The 19,523-nt window shown below is 37.9% G+C and overlaps 1 protein-coding gene and 1 long non-coding RNA gene across 4 annotated transcripts in view; one reads left to right on the top strand and one right to left on the bottom strand.

Moving 5' to 3' along the window:
- LOC138237684 (uncharacterized) overlaps positions 1-19,523 on the bottom strand; it is a 110,054-nt gene that overhangs the window by 20,172 nt on the left and 70,359 nt on the right. The window lies entirely within an intron of this gene.
- The window catches only part of grid2 (glutamate receptor, ionotropic, delta 2), a 595,344-nt gene continuing 576,124 nt past the window's right edge, over positions 304-19,523 (top strand). For 2 of the 3 annotated variants that reach the window (XR_001477768.2, XM_015340421.2), the window contains exon 1: positions 304-1,217. Coding sequence is in view for 2 of the 3 variants with exons in the window: in XM_015340421.2 (XP_015195907.2) it covers positions 1,130-1,217 (88 nt within the window). In the remaining variant the exon portion in view is untranslated. The remainder of the gene's footprint in view (positions 1,218-19,523) is intronic. The other variant, XM_006627273.3, reaches the window with a different exon arrangement.

Genomic DNA, 19,523 nt, shown 5'->3' with positions numbered 1-19,523 from the left:
CCCGGGACTCTGAACCCAAACGTGACATAAATATTTCATTTCTTTCCCCTAAATAAACGGTTTAAAAGGCAGACCGCCCTTAAGCTACTCCCTTCTGAGGACGGCTTAAGCGCCCACGCAGTAAAGCTTAATTTACGTTAGTTTGGCTTTTAAGTGGCGATGTTTGTTAATATTATTTATTAGTCCCAATTCATTCTGCCGTAGCCTGTTAACCGATGTAAAAGGATGAGAGTACTGCGGATGGGAAAAAAAGACAGAGAAGGCTGTAGTGGGAGGAGCAATTCTCTCTCACATTCTTGTGTTGCTCTCTCTTTCCGTCTCTCCCCTCCGCGCGCTCCCTCTCCCTCTCTTTCATAGGTGATGCATTTCCAGGCAACGTGCTGGGGTGCTGATGCTGTCAGTGCATTGCTGCTCTCTTTCCCCTCTCGTCCTGCATCTTCTTCTCGAGCTCCAGCCGAGCATCCTTCCTGAACAGACCGCTAACTGCTCTTCCTCTGGTGCTCGCTAGTGTGGCGGCATTCCTTCGGAGGAGCAAGGAGCAAACTGCGTCCGGATGTTTCCTCGCAAAGGATTTCAGTCTCAAGCTTTCTTTTAATACAGTTATTGTTTTTCTTCTGCCTTTTTGTGATCTCGTATTTGTCGCTCCCTCTCCCAGAAGCTGGAAGTTCACTTTTTCAAAAATATACATTAAGAGATTTGCGACTGAGCGATTATTCTAATGCAATTGCCCGGTCTTTCTAGTTAAACCCGGGATACGTGTTTCAAGAATACTAACCAGGAGAATCTTTCTTCACAGCTCTTTTGATTTATTTTCTTTATTTGGCTTTCGTTGGATTATATTTACACTGGATGTTGTTGAAGGAACCGTACAAATTCAAAATGTTTTGATTAAATATGCCGGAATTTTGAAGAAGGATACGGGAGATTAATTTCCTTTCAGTTCAAAGCACCTATTTTCATGCGAAAAAACAGTTGAAAGTGACGCGATCGTGAAGACAAAACGCCCATTTCTAAAAGCCTTTTTTACCTCTGCCAACTACTCACAGACGATCGGGATTTAAAACTATTGCCTCAAACTCCTTTTGGTTTCGGTACTTACTAAAAGAAAACGTATTAAACAGGAACAGAGATGGAAGTTATTCCAGTGATGTTCATCCTGATCGTATCTTGGAGTCTAACCTGGGACATCGTGGTTTCAGATTCAATTATACATATTGGTAAGTTCAGAAACACAAGCGCGCAGGTGGACAGGCGGCGCCGGAATGCATACTGTAGCTGACTGAACGTCCCCTCGCGTCTCTGTGCTCTTCTTTGAACTCGGGGCGATCAGAATTTAACAATGTTATATTCTCCTAGCTCGACACATTTTTTTTAAATAGCTTTAAATTGCTTTTGCTTTAGACTCTTAAATAAGTATATTTGCATCTCACCACCCCATGCTAGGTTTTACGTTTTCATTGCTCGGGTTCCACTGTTAGATAATTGGATTTAACGTGGCTGCAGGAGAACAGGTGGTTTGAGTAATACAGTATGAGATTCATAGATACCCGCTAGTCGTTACAGGGCTGAATTCCATTGGGCTGATGATTCTGTTTAAATGCATGTTGCATTACATGCTTTCATGATGATTGAGTAGGGTAACATTTATATCATACTGTACGTGGGTTTAAACAGATTACTGGCATCTACTGTATTTCTTCCTCTTTATCTAAGTGCTGTACCTACGGAACATCTCTACGTAGCTTTAATATGAGCTATTGGAATGCGCTGCTAGTGCGCACATACAGTAAGCGTGCAATTTGTGTTGCTGGTTTTATAGAGTAACGCGCCTGCATACGGTTTCTGACTTGATTCCACTGGCAGCGAACTTATGATTTAAGCATCTACATGGTTTTAATGTTCTCTGGCTTCGAATTTAATGCTCTTAGCGAAGCTTACTGCGCACTGCATATATACTGTAGGCTAATGTTTACATAAGGTAGCTACTAGCACTGAGTAGCCTATACTGAAGTCTATTCTAGCCTATTCTATCCTCTCGACCGTTGTGTACATAATGGACGCAGGCTCGCAGCACAAATGTACTCGAGTAGTCTGTGCATTGTGTAGATAACTAGTTCGGGAATGGGAAACTATCCGATACCTGTAAATGAAACCGCAGGCTTCTGTCCGCGAACTTCTAACTAAACACTAAATATGTCCATTTACGTTTTCTTATGTCAGTTTAAGAAACTGGATTGTGTGGTGTCGGTCTGCAAGACACAGCACGCCAACAAATTGCAACCACACATCAACGCAACAGTTTCTAACCTACAGTATAGCTAAAATTATACTGTTTTTATTATCATGTAAGATACAGAGAATCGTTTTTTTCATATGGTTTATTATGGCGTTGATATTAATCCTGTATTATGTGGCCTATGAAGAAAACCGCCTTAATCGGAGATAATGTGCAACTCTTTAAACCTTTTGTGTACAATTCAAAGTTCATAATTGGTCTCAAGAGACATGAAAAACAAGTACTCTACCTTAAAATGGTTTCGGTATGTTCTTGTTGCCTGGGTATTTAATGTGTTTATTTTCTTACTCTTTTTCGGCAGCATCATTTTATCTGTGTTGCTGAAGCCAGTGCTCTCAAACAGGACAAAATGCGCTCGTTATTTATGTGCATATTTCTAAGACAAAACCACTCGTCAGCGGTCGACATTCCAGTAGGAGTAATTGCAGATACATGACTCTAAAACCTTCACAGATGACAGACTAATGCTTTACCAATACAGCTTTAATCTTAAATAATGTCGCTTCTGTTTAGGCTACAATGATAAACAATGATAAAGTCCCTTATTATTTAACAATGGACTGCGATGCTCCTGAACTCTTCAACACATTTAAAACGCAATAAAAGAGTTCTGAGTGGTTCCAAACCACTCTTGAACAAACCTGGACTGTCCTTACGTTATAATATATTCATAAATCGTATGGATTATTACGGATTTTATATGACGTGTGACCGTTGTTTGGAATGTATTTTCCCGTGGGCAAGAAGGTATTGTACTGCATATCTTCACCGCAGCGGCGGGACAGTGACTAGTGCTGAAATTCCAATGACGTGCTGAGCCATTAAAAATGAACAGTTATGTCAGTAATCATTATTAGTATTTATGAACATTTTGTGAAATCCGTTTCAGTTTCACTTTGGGCTTAAGGAGTCCTTACTCGAAAGCTCGCTTGAAACGAGTTCTTAATAGGAGACTAACGTGTTGAGGAGTCATGAGTCACTTGGGAGTTCTTGGGTAGAATGACTCTAAACTCTCACGTACAGTACATGGAGTGAAAATCATTAAATCTCAATGAAGTTTAAAAAAGACTGATGTAAGCAAGAAAAGTGGAGCAAATTATCCACATCCCAAGGTGATTGTTACTTAAAAAGATATATACAGTACTGTATACAGTATATCAGTCTTGCAAATAATCCTTCCCTTTCTACTCTCCTCTCCCCAGACACAAGAGATCACAGAACCAGGAGAATCAGACCTCTCTGTGATCGGAAGGCAATTATGCTTCATAAAGGGGTTAGGGAGCTATATCAATTTAATTTTCCTCTTGGGACCGCGCTATTAAAGCCTTTCAAAGCACAGTGAGCCGGAATATGCTGAATAACAATAATGTTACTATTCCTACTACAGCGTCTGTTCCTGGTAGTATTAATAATTATGATGGAAGCAGATAAAATGTACACTTACGCGGATTTTATTGGCCTTGTAAAAGCAGGATCGAGATATTCTTCTGAAGAATTACTCCCACGTTTTATTTTAATCGTCATTCAACATACCAGACGGTTTTATTTATCTTTTATTATACTTACTGTAAATAAATTGGATGTTTTTTTTAATGACACAATTGTCTAAACAGAATAAAAGTGGGATTTATACTGATCAGTGGTAGTAGTACACATACCACTACTAATTTACATGACAATTGGATATAATTGATCTCTATCGTGCGTTTTTTCGATTAGGATTTTGTCGGAGATAATTATCCGTTGTTTTCTTTTGCGAGGTTTACTGTTTCAGGAAAATACAATAGTTTTTATTATAAAAATTCTTTTAAAACACACTGTGTCGAGCTACTATTCCAAAACCTTATAATAAGGGATTCCTTTGATTTTTGTTACTATAAAAACGCTGTGACATATCAAGCCAAATGCAATTCTTCACAATACCTCTCCCTAGAGCATAGCAATTGATTGGGTAATTTCATCAGACTCACATTACTTGATTGCTAAGAAGTTTCCTAATGATCTGTATGCTAAAGGGAGAGTACATACGTCGTGAACAGAATGGCAAATGACACGGTGTTTTATGAGGCTATTCAAAAAGTCACTCTGATTTATGTAGCTGGAAAGCTCTAAAGTCTCTGGGATTAGCCGGGCCGCCCGCTACTTTCTCCTACATAAAAATCCACCCACACCTCTTGGTGCACACAATTTACCAGAAATCATCTGTGAACATAAGATGATGTAAAATATTGATTGCCCTTGCCTTACGTTCCCTTTAAATTCTCAAAACTGTGGAGTGGAGTAAGGTCACCGGCATTTGTCTTTTTTTTCTTTTGGAAACGTAACTACAGTATAATTTTTTACTGGGGAACTCTGATTTGTAATGGTTGTAAATAATTATGAAGCAACGCGTACATACAGTAAGCAAATTAACGGGAGTGCATACGCCTCATGCGCATGTTTAATCTTCAATTAGAAATGGTAATGGTCATCTACAGCAGTTTATGTCTACTTTTTGGTAATGTCCACATGTGTTTTTAAGATGTGTAGTCAAAGTTCTGTCAATTTATTTTCATCACGTACAGTATTTTGAATAAAGTTCAGCAACGTCCAGTATTTTGATTTATACAGTATGTCATGATCTTCGTGTACCTGGTTAGCATTTTGTACCGTGCATTGAAATGGAACTGCCAATTAAAATGCACTATATTCTATTAAATCTAAAAGTAAAACCAGTTTTACTAGAGGCCATTTTCTTTTCCAAAAGTAGCTTGTTGTGATAAAGAGACGCACACGAAAAAAAATAAATTGCGTCACGAACAAACACTGTTCAACCGCTATACTGTAACTCTCACCCATTAAAAAAAAAACCTGCTATCTGGAACGACCATCGTGATTTTATCCACATTTTTCACAGAACCTGTAGACGATACAATTCGCTGGTTGTAAAGTGCCTTACAATTGCTTCATCTTCAATCATCTATGGGATAAGAAATACGTATTTTCATTCATTGGATACATTTATCTCCCGTGTGACCAAGAAGGGAAATTTAATGTTGTACTCTGGTCTTCTCACTTCTCCAGACTTCTGTCCCTCTGAAATTGGCTACTGCATATACAGCAAACACAAAAGGAAATCGTGTCATATCGTCTGTTCACAAATATGCAATAATATCTGTCCTTTGGGTTCTGGTCTGTTTCTGATTGGGATGACTTTATTGCACATGTAATAGTGAAGTTCATGCCTTGAAATCCCATTCAAAAGTAACTCTCCTCTATTATGAGGATTCAGACTATTTTTTGAGTTTCCTGAAAACCCCTTTTTATGCACATACTGTATATTAATTGAATTGCTTTAAAACAGTGTATTTCTACAGAAAATTGTCGGTGGCATGTTATGTGATGGAGTAGATAGCTGACTACAAAGGATTTTTTGTGACAGAGACCTTATTATTCTGAATCTCTTTCACCTGGTTATTTAAATAATAGTCAGAAATGAGTTGTGACAGGCTCTGTGGGTCTTTAACTGGGTTGAAAGAAACAGATATAAAAGCAAGGAAGTCTGGATCATGTGAATGCTGTGTGGCTAAAAATAAAGTGAGGAATTTTATTCATTATTCAAATTCATTACTGTACAAGGAGCAGCATAGCAGAGAGCAACAGAGAGATGAATACAGTGCTCTCACACCTTGTGCCCAATAGCTTTATACTGGACAAATGTGATTAATAGGTTTCAAGTGCCAACTATATCATATGTACAAATCTGATTTTAAAGCACATATCTTGATGCTTCAACATTTCTCAACATTTATGCAGGATGACCTGTCTCTACTAATAGTGTGGGTTCTGTTTTGTTTTTTTAGAATAAGACACATGGTGGTGACAGTCAGGATAAACATCTGGCTTGAGAGAAGAAGAAAAAGCCCCTTGACATTTTCCTTTGCTGTTTTCATGATTGAAAACAGTTCCGTATTAATATTGAAATCTTGTGGCAGACACCAGCTACAAGGCATTACTGCAAAAATGTGACGAGGGAACGTGGTTTACCCTTACCATACTGTATATATACAAATTACAATAGATTTTTTTATGTTATGTGCCATGCCAACAATTCACTCGCAGTTTGTCTGTGCTTGAGTATGTATGTTCTATGTGAGAGTTTGTAGTGCCAAGTGAAATTTGCTTTTCTACAGTATGTTGCAGGCAGGATGCTTTATATCGTGCCTGTGGTGTGTTGTGTCTTTTGTGAGTGTCACCTGGCCTCTGGCCTTGTTTAGGGCAACCCCCCCAAAAATCTGTTTTTTTATGGACTATAAAATCCGTTCTATGTTCCTCTGCTTTCAAGGTGCCTTCTTAATTAAAGCATGGTACAGTATTTAAAATAATGAAAAGTGTCTGAACCTGTGTGGGTAGCACATACTGTATATGTACAGTATCTGAACGGAACTTAGGATTACAAATGAACTGGATACAGTGTGACAACACACTTTCTGCATTAAATATCTTCCAAATATTTTTTTTACAACTGTTTCACTTTATAAACGATACTGTAGACATTGTTTAATGGACTAATTATAGTCTATACCTAGGTTATAATGTCTCAAAATCCTTTTATAAATCATACATTTTTTATAACAGAATGAAATGCTCAACATTAGTGTTCCATCTATTCCACAGAGAGGCTCATGAGTTAAACAGTGAGGAAATATTTCTAAAAAATATTCAAAAGGAAAAAGTAAGCAGAAATTTCAGGTACTGCGAAATTCTGTAACTTGAGTAACCTGTAATTCAGTCCAAAACCTCATGATGTCGGCCGAGCCACTCCAAAGAAAATTATCCAATGATTAATTAAGGAACTGGCATCCCAACCAATGGTTAATTATAAAATATCACCTGGAAATAAAATAAAGTTATGGTCTTTGTTAATTGCTGCATGTAAGTAGCACACTGTCATTAAACATTACTGAAAGGATGTAGCAATGTGATATTATCTCTAATATAATAGAGACACAGCACAGAGGAGAGAATAAGGAAACCCACAATATTTTAATTTTTCAGAGCCATTGTTTGTGTGGTAAATACCCTCAGACAAACAGAACCACATAGCTGGTGCCACTCTTCTGTGCTATAGCAAATTGGGTTATTTTGATCAACAGTAATGTGTAATCTGTCACAGAATGGTTTTAATTCACGTACTCTATACATGTTTGTTTGTCTTTTAGGTGGTGGTAAGGTTTGTATTATTTTCTAAAGAGCCATTCAAATTTGGTCCTATTTTTCTTGATTTGTTCCGTTTTCATTTTATGAGGTACAGCTGTATGTGCACGCTCAGTTTCATCACTTTAGTTTCCATAGCCACCTGTTTGTCTATTTCTGTTGGCTGTGGTGAATACCCAGGAGGCTCTGGGGGCACTTCTCTCTTGCCTCTGTTAAGGACAGTCTCAGGTGGTTCTGAAAGCTGCCTGCAGCCTCCTGACTGAAAGGGAGATGTGCCAGTGAAACGTGTGGGTAGTTAAATTTTCTTTTAAAATAATGAAAGCTGCTAATGTTTTGCCCATGGTGATTGTTTCTAAGTAGAATTTTAGACAGATTTATACTTGTACAATAACATACTGTGTTTAACCATTAGAGTATGTGGATGAGGCAGTGAATGGTTACATCTTTTATTTACAACCTATCTGAGAGAACAGTTGCTTTAAACTGAAGGACTGGGATGCTTTGTACAGGCTACATTTATGTCATGGCTGGGAAAGATCTGCAATAACACAGCACCAAGGCCATCTAAGGAAGGAGCAACAGAGACGTTTAATGGCTGACTGGAGTCTGAGCAGGTTTGCCAGCGCTCAATCACACTCCAGGGTCCCATCAGAAGTGGAGGGCTTTCTTGGCAGGTGCAGGGGCTTTTTCCAGTTCCTACTAGAAATCGCCTCTTTATTAGGACCAGCTGTCAGCTGAAAGGGCAGTTTAGCCATGGCTGAACACCCTTCTATGAAGCGTCGATAACAGATTACCATCCCTGTGAAAGACCTGGTCTTCTCTGGGCTTTTGGAGTCTTTCCATCAATTTTCCTTGAGGTTTTCCTTTGCTGAATGCGGAAATGGCTCCCGTTTTCTGGGCTGGTACAAACTCCGCCGTGGCTCACAGCGTGGTCTGGAGAAACTTGACAAGTATGCATAGCAATTAACGCTTATTAGGAGCCAGAGTTCTGCACTGTGGCCTGTTTTCAGTAAACTGAGAGCTCCGAAGACAGGGCTCCTTTCTTCTCTGTAACAGTATTCAGGGGTGTTCCTGATACAGCCTCCCACGATATCGACAGCTCAGATGATATCTAAGACAGATACACGAGTAACTAAAACAGATTTTATTTTCTCATTCCTGAATGCAGAGCAATGTAGATTTTTTCAATCTATTTAGTTGAACACTAACAATAAATTGTACATGAAATACTAAATTAGTAGCAATTAGTGTTATATTTAAAAAGTATCTATCACATCTGCATTGCCATATAGCAGAAAATCATTCAGAGCTTTCTAAACACAGTAGGAAAATAAAAGTTATTGTAATTGATATACTTAATGCACTTTTTAAATTTTGTTTTAACCACCTCAGCCACATTGGCATATGTGATTAAGTATCTTTTAACCTTTCAGGTTAATTGAGTAAATGACCATTAATATAATCTGTGAAGGCATATGCACGTATTTGAATTGACAATGAGTATTTGATAAAGCAAAGCACTTCTAATAGCTTAGAAGAGGTAATTTAGCTATTTAAATGTTGTTTTTTTTTCTTTCATCATGCTTAGTTAACTACAAATAGGGCTGTTAAGATGAGGAGAAAGAAAACTGTATTTGATCAGTTTAAAGATTTTCTGTGAAAAGGGGTCTATACCCTATCCCGCACACCTCCTTCAGCAGAATAAATCTTCCTCACCTAATTACACTGTGGCTGCATAAAAAGCCACTGATAAATTATGACTTATTTTACATTAGTTACAGACGATTCCCTGATTTGCTTTTTCTCTTTTAGCCAGTAAGAGATCATTTATAATCCACTTGGGCCTCTAAATTCTCAGCCACATATTCCTAACCTTCTGGGTTGATTGTTCTAATTTCTTGTTCTTTCATTGGAGTCAATATGTCCTCCTCTCTTTTCACCTCGAATGGTCTTCTGGCAGGGGGGTGTGATGGGTAGCACTGCTACCTCTCAGCTCTTAGGTCCTGGGACCTTCTGCCAAGGCCCCTATCAGGAATAAGCAACCTTCTGATCATGCACAGACATCTTCATATTCTGGGAATGCTGCTTGGGAGGCGCATACTGAAGAAGGCTTCCATATGGAAACAGTGTTGCTATTGGTTGAAGACATAGGTTTTTGCAGGTAAGACATTTCTTGGAAAACAAATGGGAAAAATCTTACACTGAATTGATTGGCTGCATATTTGTTTGTACAGGACAGTACATACCTATTGGAACCTCTGATCAGTTCTCTGGAGCCGGACTTTGATTAGTAATCAGTGCTGGCCTTCCTGTGTGACTGGTAGATGTTGTGTTGCCCACACGTGCCAACAGCATTATCATGTTAGCTGTCATGTTTCAGATGATCAGACCTGTAGTCAGAATGAGGACATGGGCAAACTGCAATTTACAGTATTGCCACTGCTTTCAAAACTGAAAGGTGTTCCTGAAATTCTGTATTCCAGAATAGTGGAAAAAGATATGTGTCACGCCCAGTACACCTAGAGGGCACTCTACTTTTCTCCTGTTCCTAGTTCCCTGTGATTATTCATGTCTTTCTGGTGTGTCTTGTTGTGTACCCTATTTACTTCCTGCTTCTGCTCTGCATCTCGCTCAGCATTGAGGTTCAGATGTCCTGAGACCCGCCTAGCACCAGGTCACTCCTGTCCATGGCCTGAGGGCATAGGTTTCTATACGGCATTTCCTGAACAGCTGAGCCTGGGCTAACCCCCGTCTCGGCGCTACGCATAGGGTCTATTTTCGCTCTTCCGCCATTCCACGGTTCGTCCTTTCCGACATCCATGACAAAACGTATATTGAAATGTCATTAAAACTCCTTGTCAAGTCCTTTGTAGACTTGCTACAATTCTGTTTTCTCTGACTGGTACAGCAGCGAAGACTACAGCAATTGTGCAATGTGTTTTCACCGGGGGTTTTCCTCCAGTTAGTGCTTTGATATGGGGGATTCTTGATACATGAAGGAGCTTCAGGATGTAATCACACAGTATATTAAGATATAAGAGAGTCTCTCATTAACATGACAGCTGAAAAACTGGGACATTCCTGCTCAAAATATTTGAGAGCAGATGTCAATTTGACATTGATGAGATACCTTTTTTCATATTGCCTTTTCAAATAAATTACTTTACATGCAAGGTACAGTTGCTGATTTTATTAATTTCTCTTATACTGTATATATATATTACTTTTATGTTTGAACACTTCCTATAAAATGGCAAATCTACACTTTTAAAGCTTTAGACAAAATAATAGACTACTAGTTTTAGCTTTGCAATCAAATCAAACATTCCTCTTGTTTTGGCATTTTTGTCAAGACTATACAGATATATCTTGCCCAACTTACCCTGGGTTAATGCTACTGTTTTTTCTTAGAGGTAATTACATCAGTTTTAATGTGCATTCAACAGGAATAAGGACTCCCAAGAATAGGATGTATTTGAGTATTTAGGTATAGCAATACTGGGTTCCTCCTGCTTGGCTGCAGGCCAGCCCTCTGGCCACAGGACGAGGAAACTGGGACTCCCTGCAGAGTGAGGAGTGAACCAAGGGGCAGCAGCACAAGTGGGGATGGGTGGAGGAGGAGTCGAAATGTGGACAGAGAGGGTTAGCTTGTGATGTATGGACTGTATAGCTTAAAGAAATGACATCAGGAATGATTATGATTCACAACAGCTGGGCAAAAATGGCTTGGTTGTCATCTGTCCTGAACCTCCATCAAAGTCATGATACTCTTCCTTAATTATGAAATTGACATGCAGAACTGAGGTTAATAAAACAATCAAGCATCAATTCAGTACTTATTGGAATGTTCAAAGTCCTATATGGCCTGGAAAGCAGATACACAGTTGTCCTGGAACAGAGGTACAGTAGGTGATAACCATAGACAGAGCTTGTGGTTTGTTTTTTCATTGTGATTGTGATTCTTAGCTTTTGTTTGCTGCACGTATTTTACAGCAATGTGAAAGAACAGTACATATGTCCATGGATTTAAGAATGCAAAAAAAATTGTTTCATAAAGAAAATGAACTTAAAACTGAAGTGTTAAAATCAGATAAACACACCTTTTGTAGGAATTTTATAGAAAGTCACTCTATTATGACCTTTCCTTCTCAAAAGATGACTTACAGTTACATAGTTTTCATGCTATTAGCATAAAGCACAGGTGAGTTACTTCTTAAAAGGTCAATGCTCTCTACTATCTACTCCCTCTCACTTTTTAAATTGGTGGATCTGGAAGAAGTCATATTGGGCAGGAGATGACACAGTGTATGGACTTGTGAGAAGAAATGCTGGGAATGTAGTTAAAACCAGAAAACCTATCACCTACTGTATGCAGCTAAAGAGCACTAGCTGTCAACTGAATGGAATCTCTGTCGAAGGAGAGCTCTGCGGAAATCTGGACACCTGCTGGCAAGATAAAAATTCACTTGCAGACAGTGCTTTGACCTTTTGTAGACTACTTGATGAACCTGTGTGTTCTTGTCCATCTAGCACAGTGATATAGTAGGGATAATAAGATGGAAAAAAATTAAGAGGTGACTCTAAAAAAGGCTGGCTATCCTATTGAAAGGTAATGGCTTCCAATATTGTAGTACTTGATATCAGTATTTACAATATATGCAGTAACTACACCTGCAATTGCAGAATAGATTACCGATTTGCTCTAAGTATTCCCTTTAAGAAAAGTGTTGTATTAAAATGACTTGAAATGAAACGATACAGTGATGTGTTTAAATGTCATTAATTGCCGCTGCGTGAGTATTTTTTGTACATTGTGGATTTGTATGCATTTTCAGTTCAATTCATTATTTATGCCCATTTTCAATAAGCTGCATTTTTATTGTATTTGTTTATGCCCTGCATTTATGTATGAGATATGAATTTTGGATTAAAACTCTGGGGGACAAAAAATGAAGGATTTTAAAATAATAAATATGTAATATAACAGCCACCTTGCAGTGGATTAAAGCACTATGATTACCATCTACCCAACCTAAATGCTAATGTGTTAGTTCATTATTTTTACTATTACTCTAACAATAAAATAATTACTTTTAACCTGGGGCGTGGAGGGGTTGGGAAAATATTATTTCCTCTTCTGCTGTTATTGTAGCCTCCTATAATTTATTTCCTGTGAGTATTAAAATGAAATAAACATTCTAATACTCGAAGGAAAGAAATGATAGAAGGTAACAATAACAGAAGAACAGAAAATAAATCATAATAAGAGTAGCATGTTGCAGTCTTTTGAAGCATTCTCAATCTAATATTGGAATTCATCTGAGCTGTTTATACATACTGGACAAAATGTCCATGTGACTGTGACTTTGAGTCTTTGAAGACAAACGCTTCAGTGGGTTGCCAGTTGTGAGTTGCAGGGTGATATGGCTGCTGGATACCATAGCCTTGCATGGCAAAACACACAAGATAATTTTTACGGGCCTGAATAGGTTATATTCAGAGCTCTCGTGGGGGAGACTGAGAATTACTATCATAAAAAGGGAAACAAATGACAAACAATTTAATATAAAATATAATGGTTTACAGAAGCCATTTACAGCCAGTGACATTTAGTCTAAGGCAGACAAGTAATTTATTCAGTATTTTATTAGCAGATATTGATATTTTCTTCACTGCTTTGTGAACAAGCTGTAGTGGCGTGAAATGGTTCTGCTAATTACCGAACAGTGGAAAGTCTCGGCTTCAGGACATTGATGTTTTTCTCTCCGCTGTAAAGTGCAGAACTGGCAAAGATTTCCTGCGGTGTCCAGACACTGATCTCACTTTTGCTATGTTGCTCTTTTTTCTTTAGCAGCAAGTAAAAGGTAACTTAGGTGTCATCTTTCCTCGGCCTCATGGTGAGCGCTCCTTTGTGTGTTTGCACTTGTAAAAATATAGGTGTGCTCTTTAGAGCTTTGTCAGAACTTTCCTCATTTGAACACATGAAAATCATTTTTAAAACAAATCTGCACAACTCACACAGGGAAAAAGTTGGACTGTTATTGGATAGGTTGTTTGTTTCACATCACCAGCAACTTGATGTACAAGATTAATCTATTACAGAGCAGTCATCATTCTTTTGAAAGTAATTTGATTTTCCCTAGTTCTGTTGGCTATTTATTGCATTGTTTCTTAGAGTAATTGTGTTCCTTAATATCAAGGTGTGAATAACCTTGTCCATTTGTTTCACAACATTTTTAAAATTGGAAGTAGCACAATCTACCTGTATTTGACCCCATAAACTTCATTGTTCATAAAAGCTCATAATAACCTATTATTTAAAAAAAAAATCTATCTGAATCTGTGCATCAGCCACAGCATAGAAATACCCCTCAGGCAAACAGGTAAATTCAGGTCTCTGCACACTTGCCAGTATCTCATGTAAATCTGCTCTGTGTTGTGACAGTAAGGCATCATTCCGTACAAGTCACTGTTATACTTACTGTTTGACACAAGCAGCTTGGAAAATGTCTCTGAGCATCTTTTCCACGAGCTGTGACCCTAGAACCTCCAGTCATTCAATCCATCATTGGATTGCTGTTTTTGGAAGGCTGCCAGCTGTGAAGAATGGGTTTGTTATGCATTAAAGACGGGCATGAAACTGCTTACTTCACTTTGGAGATCAAGTGAATTTAGAACCTGCTTCTTTGGTGGTAAATTAACCAGCTCCCACTCAGTCACAGTTATTAATTTCTATACGAATTTACAGTATTTGATGTTCGATGGTTGATTTTCCTTGGGGACCAGGATTAATTCTAATTTGTACTAAACCAGCTCACATGACATCGTTTTTTTGCCAGATTTGTTTTACTTTGAAAGGTTATAACTGTCTTATAACTGATTTGAACTGATTTATAGGCCTATGGGAGGTTTGGCAGAGACTGATGTGCTGGTTCATCTGGACAAAAATTTCTACAACAATAACCCTGTATGGTGCCCAGTGACACTGTTCTGTAAGAGGCACAGTGTTACTGTACATTAAGATCTTGACTACAAGTAATACATTATTATTAATTATTAATAATAATAATAATAATAATAATAATAATAATAATAACAATAACAATAATTTACCATGATTGGTGATGGCCAATGGGAAATTTGGCCAGGAAGCCAGTGTAACACCCTTACTCTTTTCGGGAAACACACTGGGATTTTTAATGACCACAGAGAGTCAGGACCTCAGTTTTACATCTGGATGGCACCCTTTTACAGTACAGTGTCCCCGTCACTACACTGGCGCATTAGGACCCACACAGACTGCCGGTCCCACTAACATCTCTTGCAGCAGAAACCTTAGTTTTTTCTAGTAGGTCTCCCATCCGGGTACTCACCAGGCTCACACCTGCTTAGCTTCAGTGGGTTGCCAGATGTGAGTTGCAGGGTGACATGGGTGCTATTAAAAGATGCAATGGCACTATTTGTAAGAGTAGAGGGTGTTACCCCTGGTATCCTGGTTGAATCTAACCCCACATTTGTACAATCTGCCCTCCCTAAATTTCAGCCTTTAATTCAGTTGGTGAAATTATTTCTTTCTTCTCCCACTGACCTGCTGAGCTGTACGGCTGCTAGTGTGAAGTTGGTTTCACGGTTCTTTGGGATGAAAAGTGCTATATACAGTATACAGTATGCAAAGAATTATTATATTAAAAGGTAATGATAACGTTACACACCACAGTATATAGCTTCCAGTTAAATATCTTCCCAGGGAACAAAAAAATGTTTATTTTAAGAACACTAACTGCACTGAATTTGGAATGCAATCCTTGGTTTTCAGTGGAAAAATGTAGATCTAGTTAGGAAACTGAAATATTGAATTAAAAATGGCAATTCTGTAGTCCCGTTTTTTGAAAACACAGATGAATCTGTCCTTGTTGGCACCATATGTTTTATGTTCCTTTGCTATGATCATTAAAGTAATTCATGTAATAAAATGATGCTATAATTTAGGGAAAGCTTCTGTGGTTTTTCTTCTTCCTTCAGTGAGAAAAATGTAGATCATCTTTCACCAAAGTGTTATCACAGTTAGTCTGCATTCAGTCTTTATTATTTGCTCCCTACAAATGAAAGTGTTATGCATTATTATAAAAAAAATACAGCAAGGGAATATTTTGACACTGATTTCCACTCATGTAGTAAATGTGATTAACAATTCTTTAATCTTAGAGAATAATGGATCTTAGACATTTCTTCTCACCCTTTACTTTAGAAGACTGAGTCTCCGCTTTACAGTGCAAAGATGTTGCTTTGTTCTACTTTTGTAAACACTGAGTTCCCAGGGGAAATATGGCATTGTGAGGCTAGTCTTAGCAAAAAACAAGGAATGGGATTCTGGATCTGTGTGCCAAGTGTCATTTATAAGGAAATGTGGAGTGTTTTCAGAATGTATTCCTTTTGTAGTCATCTCTTTTGTTTGAAATCAAAGAACACCTTACACTGTTCTATAACAGGAAACAAACCACACAGAGCAAAAGAGAAACAATGCTGGCCGACCTTGGAGTGAAGAACAAACTGCTGGTTGGACCACAACTGAAACAAGGCCCATTATTGTTCACTAAGCCTTTCTAGAACAACATTTTGATGAATGTGCAATAATGAACAGAAGTTTGATAGAAAATAATATTTCTTTCTGTGCTGTCAAAGGAAGCTTCCAGCTCTTCCAAAGCAATATGTTTGACACATGAAAAGCATGTATTCGATGTGTAGCATGTTTGGCTATGCTGAAAAGTGTCCAATAATAAATGACAAAATCACCCAAACCCTGGATTCAGCTGGCAGTAGTACAATCAGTCCTTAACTGAAGTGCTCTCTGGATCAGTCCACTCGGTAGAAAATGAAGAATGTGTCTTTAACTGCCTGGGGAAGATTCCACTGACGAGATGTTCTTCAAAATCAATCCTTTTGTATTTTGCACCAGGCTGTAACAGGCATGAATACTGTAAACGCCTCTGATTAGACACTGAGCTCGTTTATATTTAGCTCAATAATAGCACATTAGAATGTGCACAGTGTACCCTGTTTGGTAAAAAAACAACAAGAAAAAACATGATTACACCCCTACAATTATCCATTGACAAAACACTTGAAGATTCGTTCTTGTTTTGTAAGACAGTGATCCTTTTTCATTTTTGATTGTGGGTCTCGTTCTTCGCCAGCACTTTAAACAGAGACCTATGGATCAAAGCCAATAAAGTGGAGTTGATAAGGCAAGATACGCTGAGGTGAGGTGTTTCAATTTAACTATTTCAACCTAAACGCTTATTTTCTCAGGTGCAATCACTGCCAGGTACTTCAAGGACACTAATGGTTAAGTAATTAGTTGTTTAGAGTAGCACGTCTTCAAGAAAGATCATAGTAGTATTAACAGTAAATGTGTTCTGCTCTCTGAATAAAATTTTTTTCTTTTGATCAACAAAAAGGGCCTGACAAACTTTCATACCAGTCAGCATTCATCATCTCAATCAATATTAAGGTTAACATTATTTCACTGCAGGGTTTATGGTATTATAATGAGCTCTCCTGGTGCTAGTAACAAAGTTCTGTCTATCTTTGGCTTTGACAAGTTTTCCTCTGAAAGAAGCACCATTAACTCTGTCTGTCTTTACCCTGTGGTACCCACAGTGTGTTTCAGGAGAGAAGACACCAAGGGAAAGAGTGATGTGGCTCCCACTGACAGGACTATGAGCTCAGCTGCTGCTACATGGCAATGCTGAGGGATTCAGTCCAGGTTCATTCAGCACAGCCAAACACCATTATCTTGTGGTCAATTGTGTGTGTCAGCTTAGGGAATCGTGATTGCAGCAGGGTGATTACTATATAATCAATACTAGTAATCAATAGCTCAGTCTGTATTCCAGATGAGAGCCTTTGTACACATTGGACAAGACACCTAGTGCAAGAGACATCTCGATCCAAGTGTGAAACCACTGATTTACATTTTAAGACTCTGTTCTCGTTTCTTTCTGTGGTTTGTGAGGTAATAATTATGTGCTGCAGGGGTTTTAACCGATGTTTGTATTTGTCAGCAGAGAATTTCTTCTAGTAGCCTATATTGCTGCTTTAAAGTATTTAAGCAAACAGCTAATTTGTTGTGTAATTCTCATTCAAAAACCTTCTTCGGCTACTGAATGTCCTTGCAAACCTTATAAAGTTTAAGCTTTAAATCCTCTTAAAAGAGTGACTCTAATCATGTTGATGTGTTCTTTTCCCCCTCAGTAATTCCTTTGGCCCTCAAATGGGAATCGTACTGTCTTTCTCATAAAGAAGGTCAATAGACAACGTTTTTTAAGCCCTTGCTTCCCTAAAGCCTCATCCACACTGGCAATTTCTGAGCCCTATTCCGGGTCCTGTTTCTTTTGACCAGCTAGTAATCCAGTTTGTATTGAATTTCTTGACCAGTAATAACCTCTCAGACAGAAATGCTTATGCACAAGAACAGATGAGTAATAATTTAGGCATGTGACAAGTACAATTATTTTAAAAACACACCATGGATCATGTAAATGTAATTTTTTATGCTCAACATTTCACACTATAAGAAAATTTTAGTGAGAAGTTATTTCACATCTGTGTTCCACTGTAATTTACTTCATAATAAAAATTGCCTGAGACCTTACATTTGGTGTAAAGGCACCTTCACCTTTTGAATAAGATGTTATCTGGTTCTACTACATTCTCTTAAAGAACAGCAAGTGGAGCACAGATAATTGTAGCCAATAAATGAGCATTAGAAAACGTGCTGTGGTTAATCTATATTTCAGCTATTTCACATACACTTGAGAGAATTTTAGAGGTTCTGGATCAATGCTCATTAACTACTTTTAGAAAAAACACAGCATTCCTATAAAATAGGATTATTCCAACTGAACACTGTGTATTTGTATAGAAGGAGCATTATACTTTTTTTTCATAAATTGTTTTTCAGATCTAGTTATGGATGATTGTGAAATTGTATGTTTTCTCTCATTGGAATGCTGAACAGCCAGGTTCTGTCTAACAGAGTTGACCATGTACAGCAGTGAAAATTTAGAAAACTGTTACAATACCCCCCAAATAATTCCTGCAACTATCAGGCCAGTCTGTCCCAAGAGTCCTGAAGCAATTTGCTTTCACTCATGTTCACTGGATTGTAATGGAGAGTTTCAGTGAGCAGGGATCAAGATCAATTTAAAAAACTTTGGGATGTTTGGTTTGGAATGCCAAAACTACTATTCTTTAAAAACAAAGTTTTATTGCTATGAAATTGAGGTCTGCAATTGAACATTACCCATGCAGTCTTGAAAGGTTTGCTTTCTGGACTAAATGTTTGTGTTTTGTTATGGACAGACAGTTCACTGTGAAGAGATTTCCTGTTCCTGTGCCTGTTGGTTTACACACCCTTGATTTCAAGCAATTTGTTCATATTTTTTAGCAAGCTGAGTTGATTCTTAGAAAGGCTAAGACAAGTGAAAATCTCTTGTAGACAAGTGCTTGTCAACATATTTTTATTATTATTTCAGAGAAGCTGTTAGGTATTATATCTACATTTACTGTATGTCTGAAGTATTATGGATACAATAAAACAAAGCAAATCTAAAAGAAACCTTTGTTTTCTATAGTTGTATAAGTAATAATCAATAATATGTAATGATCCTATGTAGCACATAAGATATTCATGCATGTTCTTTAAAGATACTGTACTAAGAAATTTTTATCTTGCAGACACTCTAGTCATGCATCTAAATTCCATCTCTCAGGGCTTGGAATTTGCCAGGCATTGGGGGAAAGGTTGAATGACCTCCGACTCTGCTTTTAAGTCCAGTATTTGGGAGTGATCTCTGAAGTCGCTGTCCATGCTGTGTTTGACTCGATGTGATGGAAACGTGCTATTGTGTCAAGCTTTCCAAGGGGGGATGTTTAACCTCAATAATTGCTTTCAATTCAGACATAGCAACACAGAGTGCGAAATGCAGAGAAAACCCAGGGCTTTTGTTTGCAAAGAGGAACATGCAAA

This window comes from Lepisosteus oculatus, chromosome 3 (genome assembly GCF_040954835.1).
Source record: "Lepisosteus oculatus isolate fLepOcu1 chromosome 3, fLepOcu1.hap2, whole genome shotgun sequence".
Taxonomy (NCBI): Eukaryota; Metazoa; Chordata; class Actinopteri; order Semionotiformes; family Lepisosteidae; genus Lepisosteus; species Lepisosteus oculatus.
Note: the sequence above shows the minus strand (reverse complement) of the source record. Positions and strands in the feature narration are given on the sequence as shown.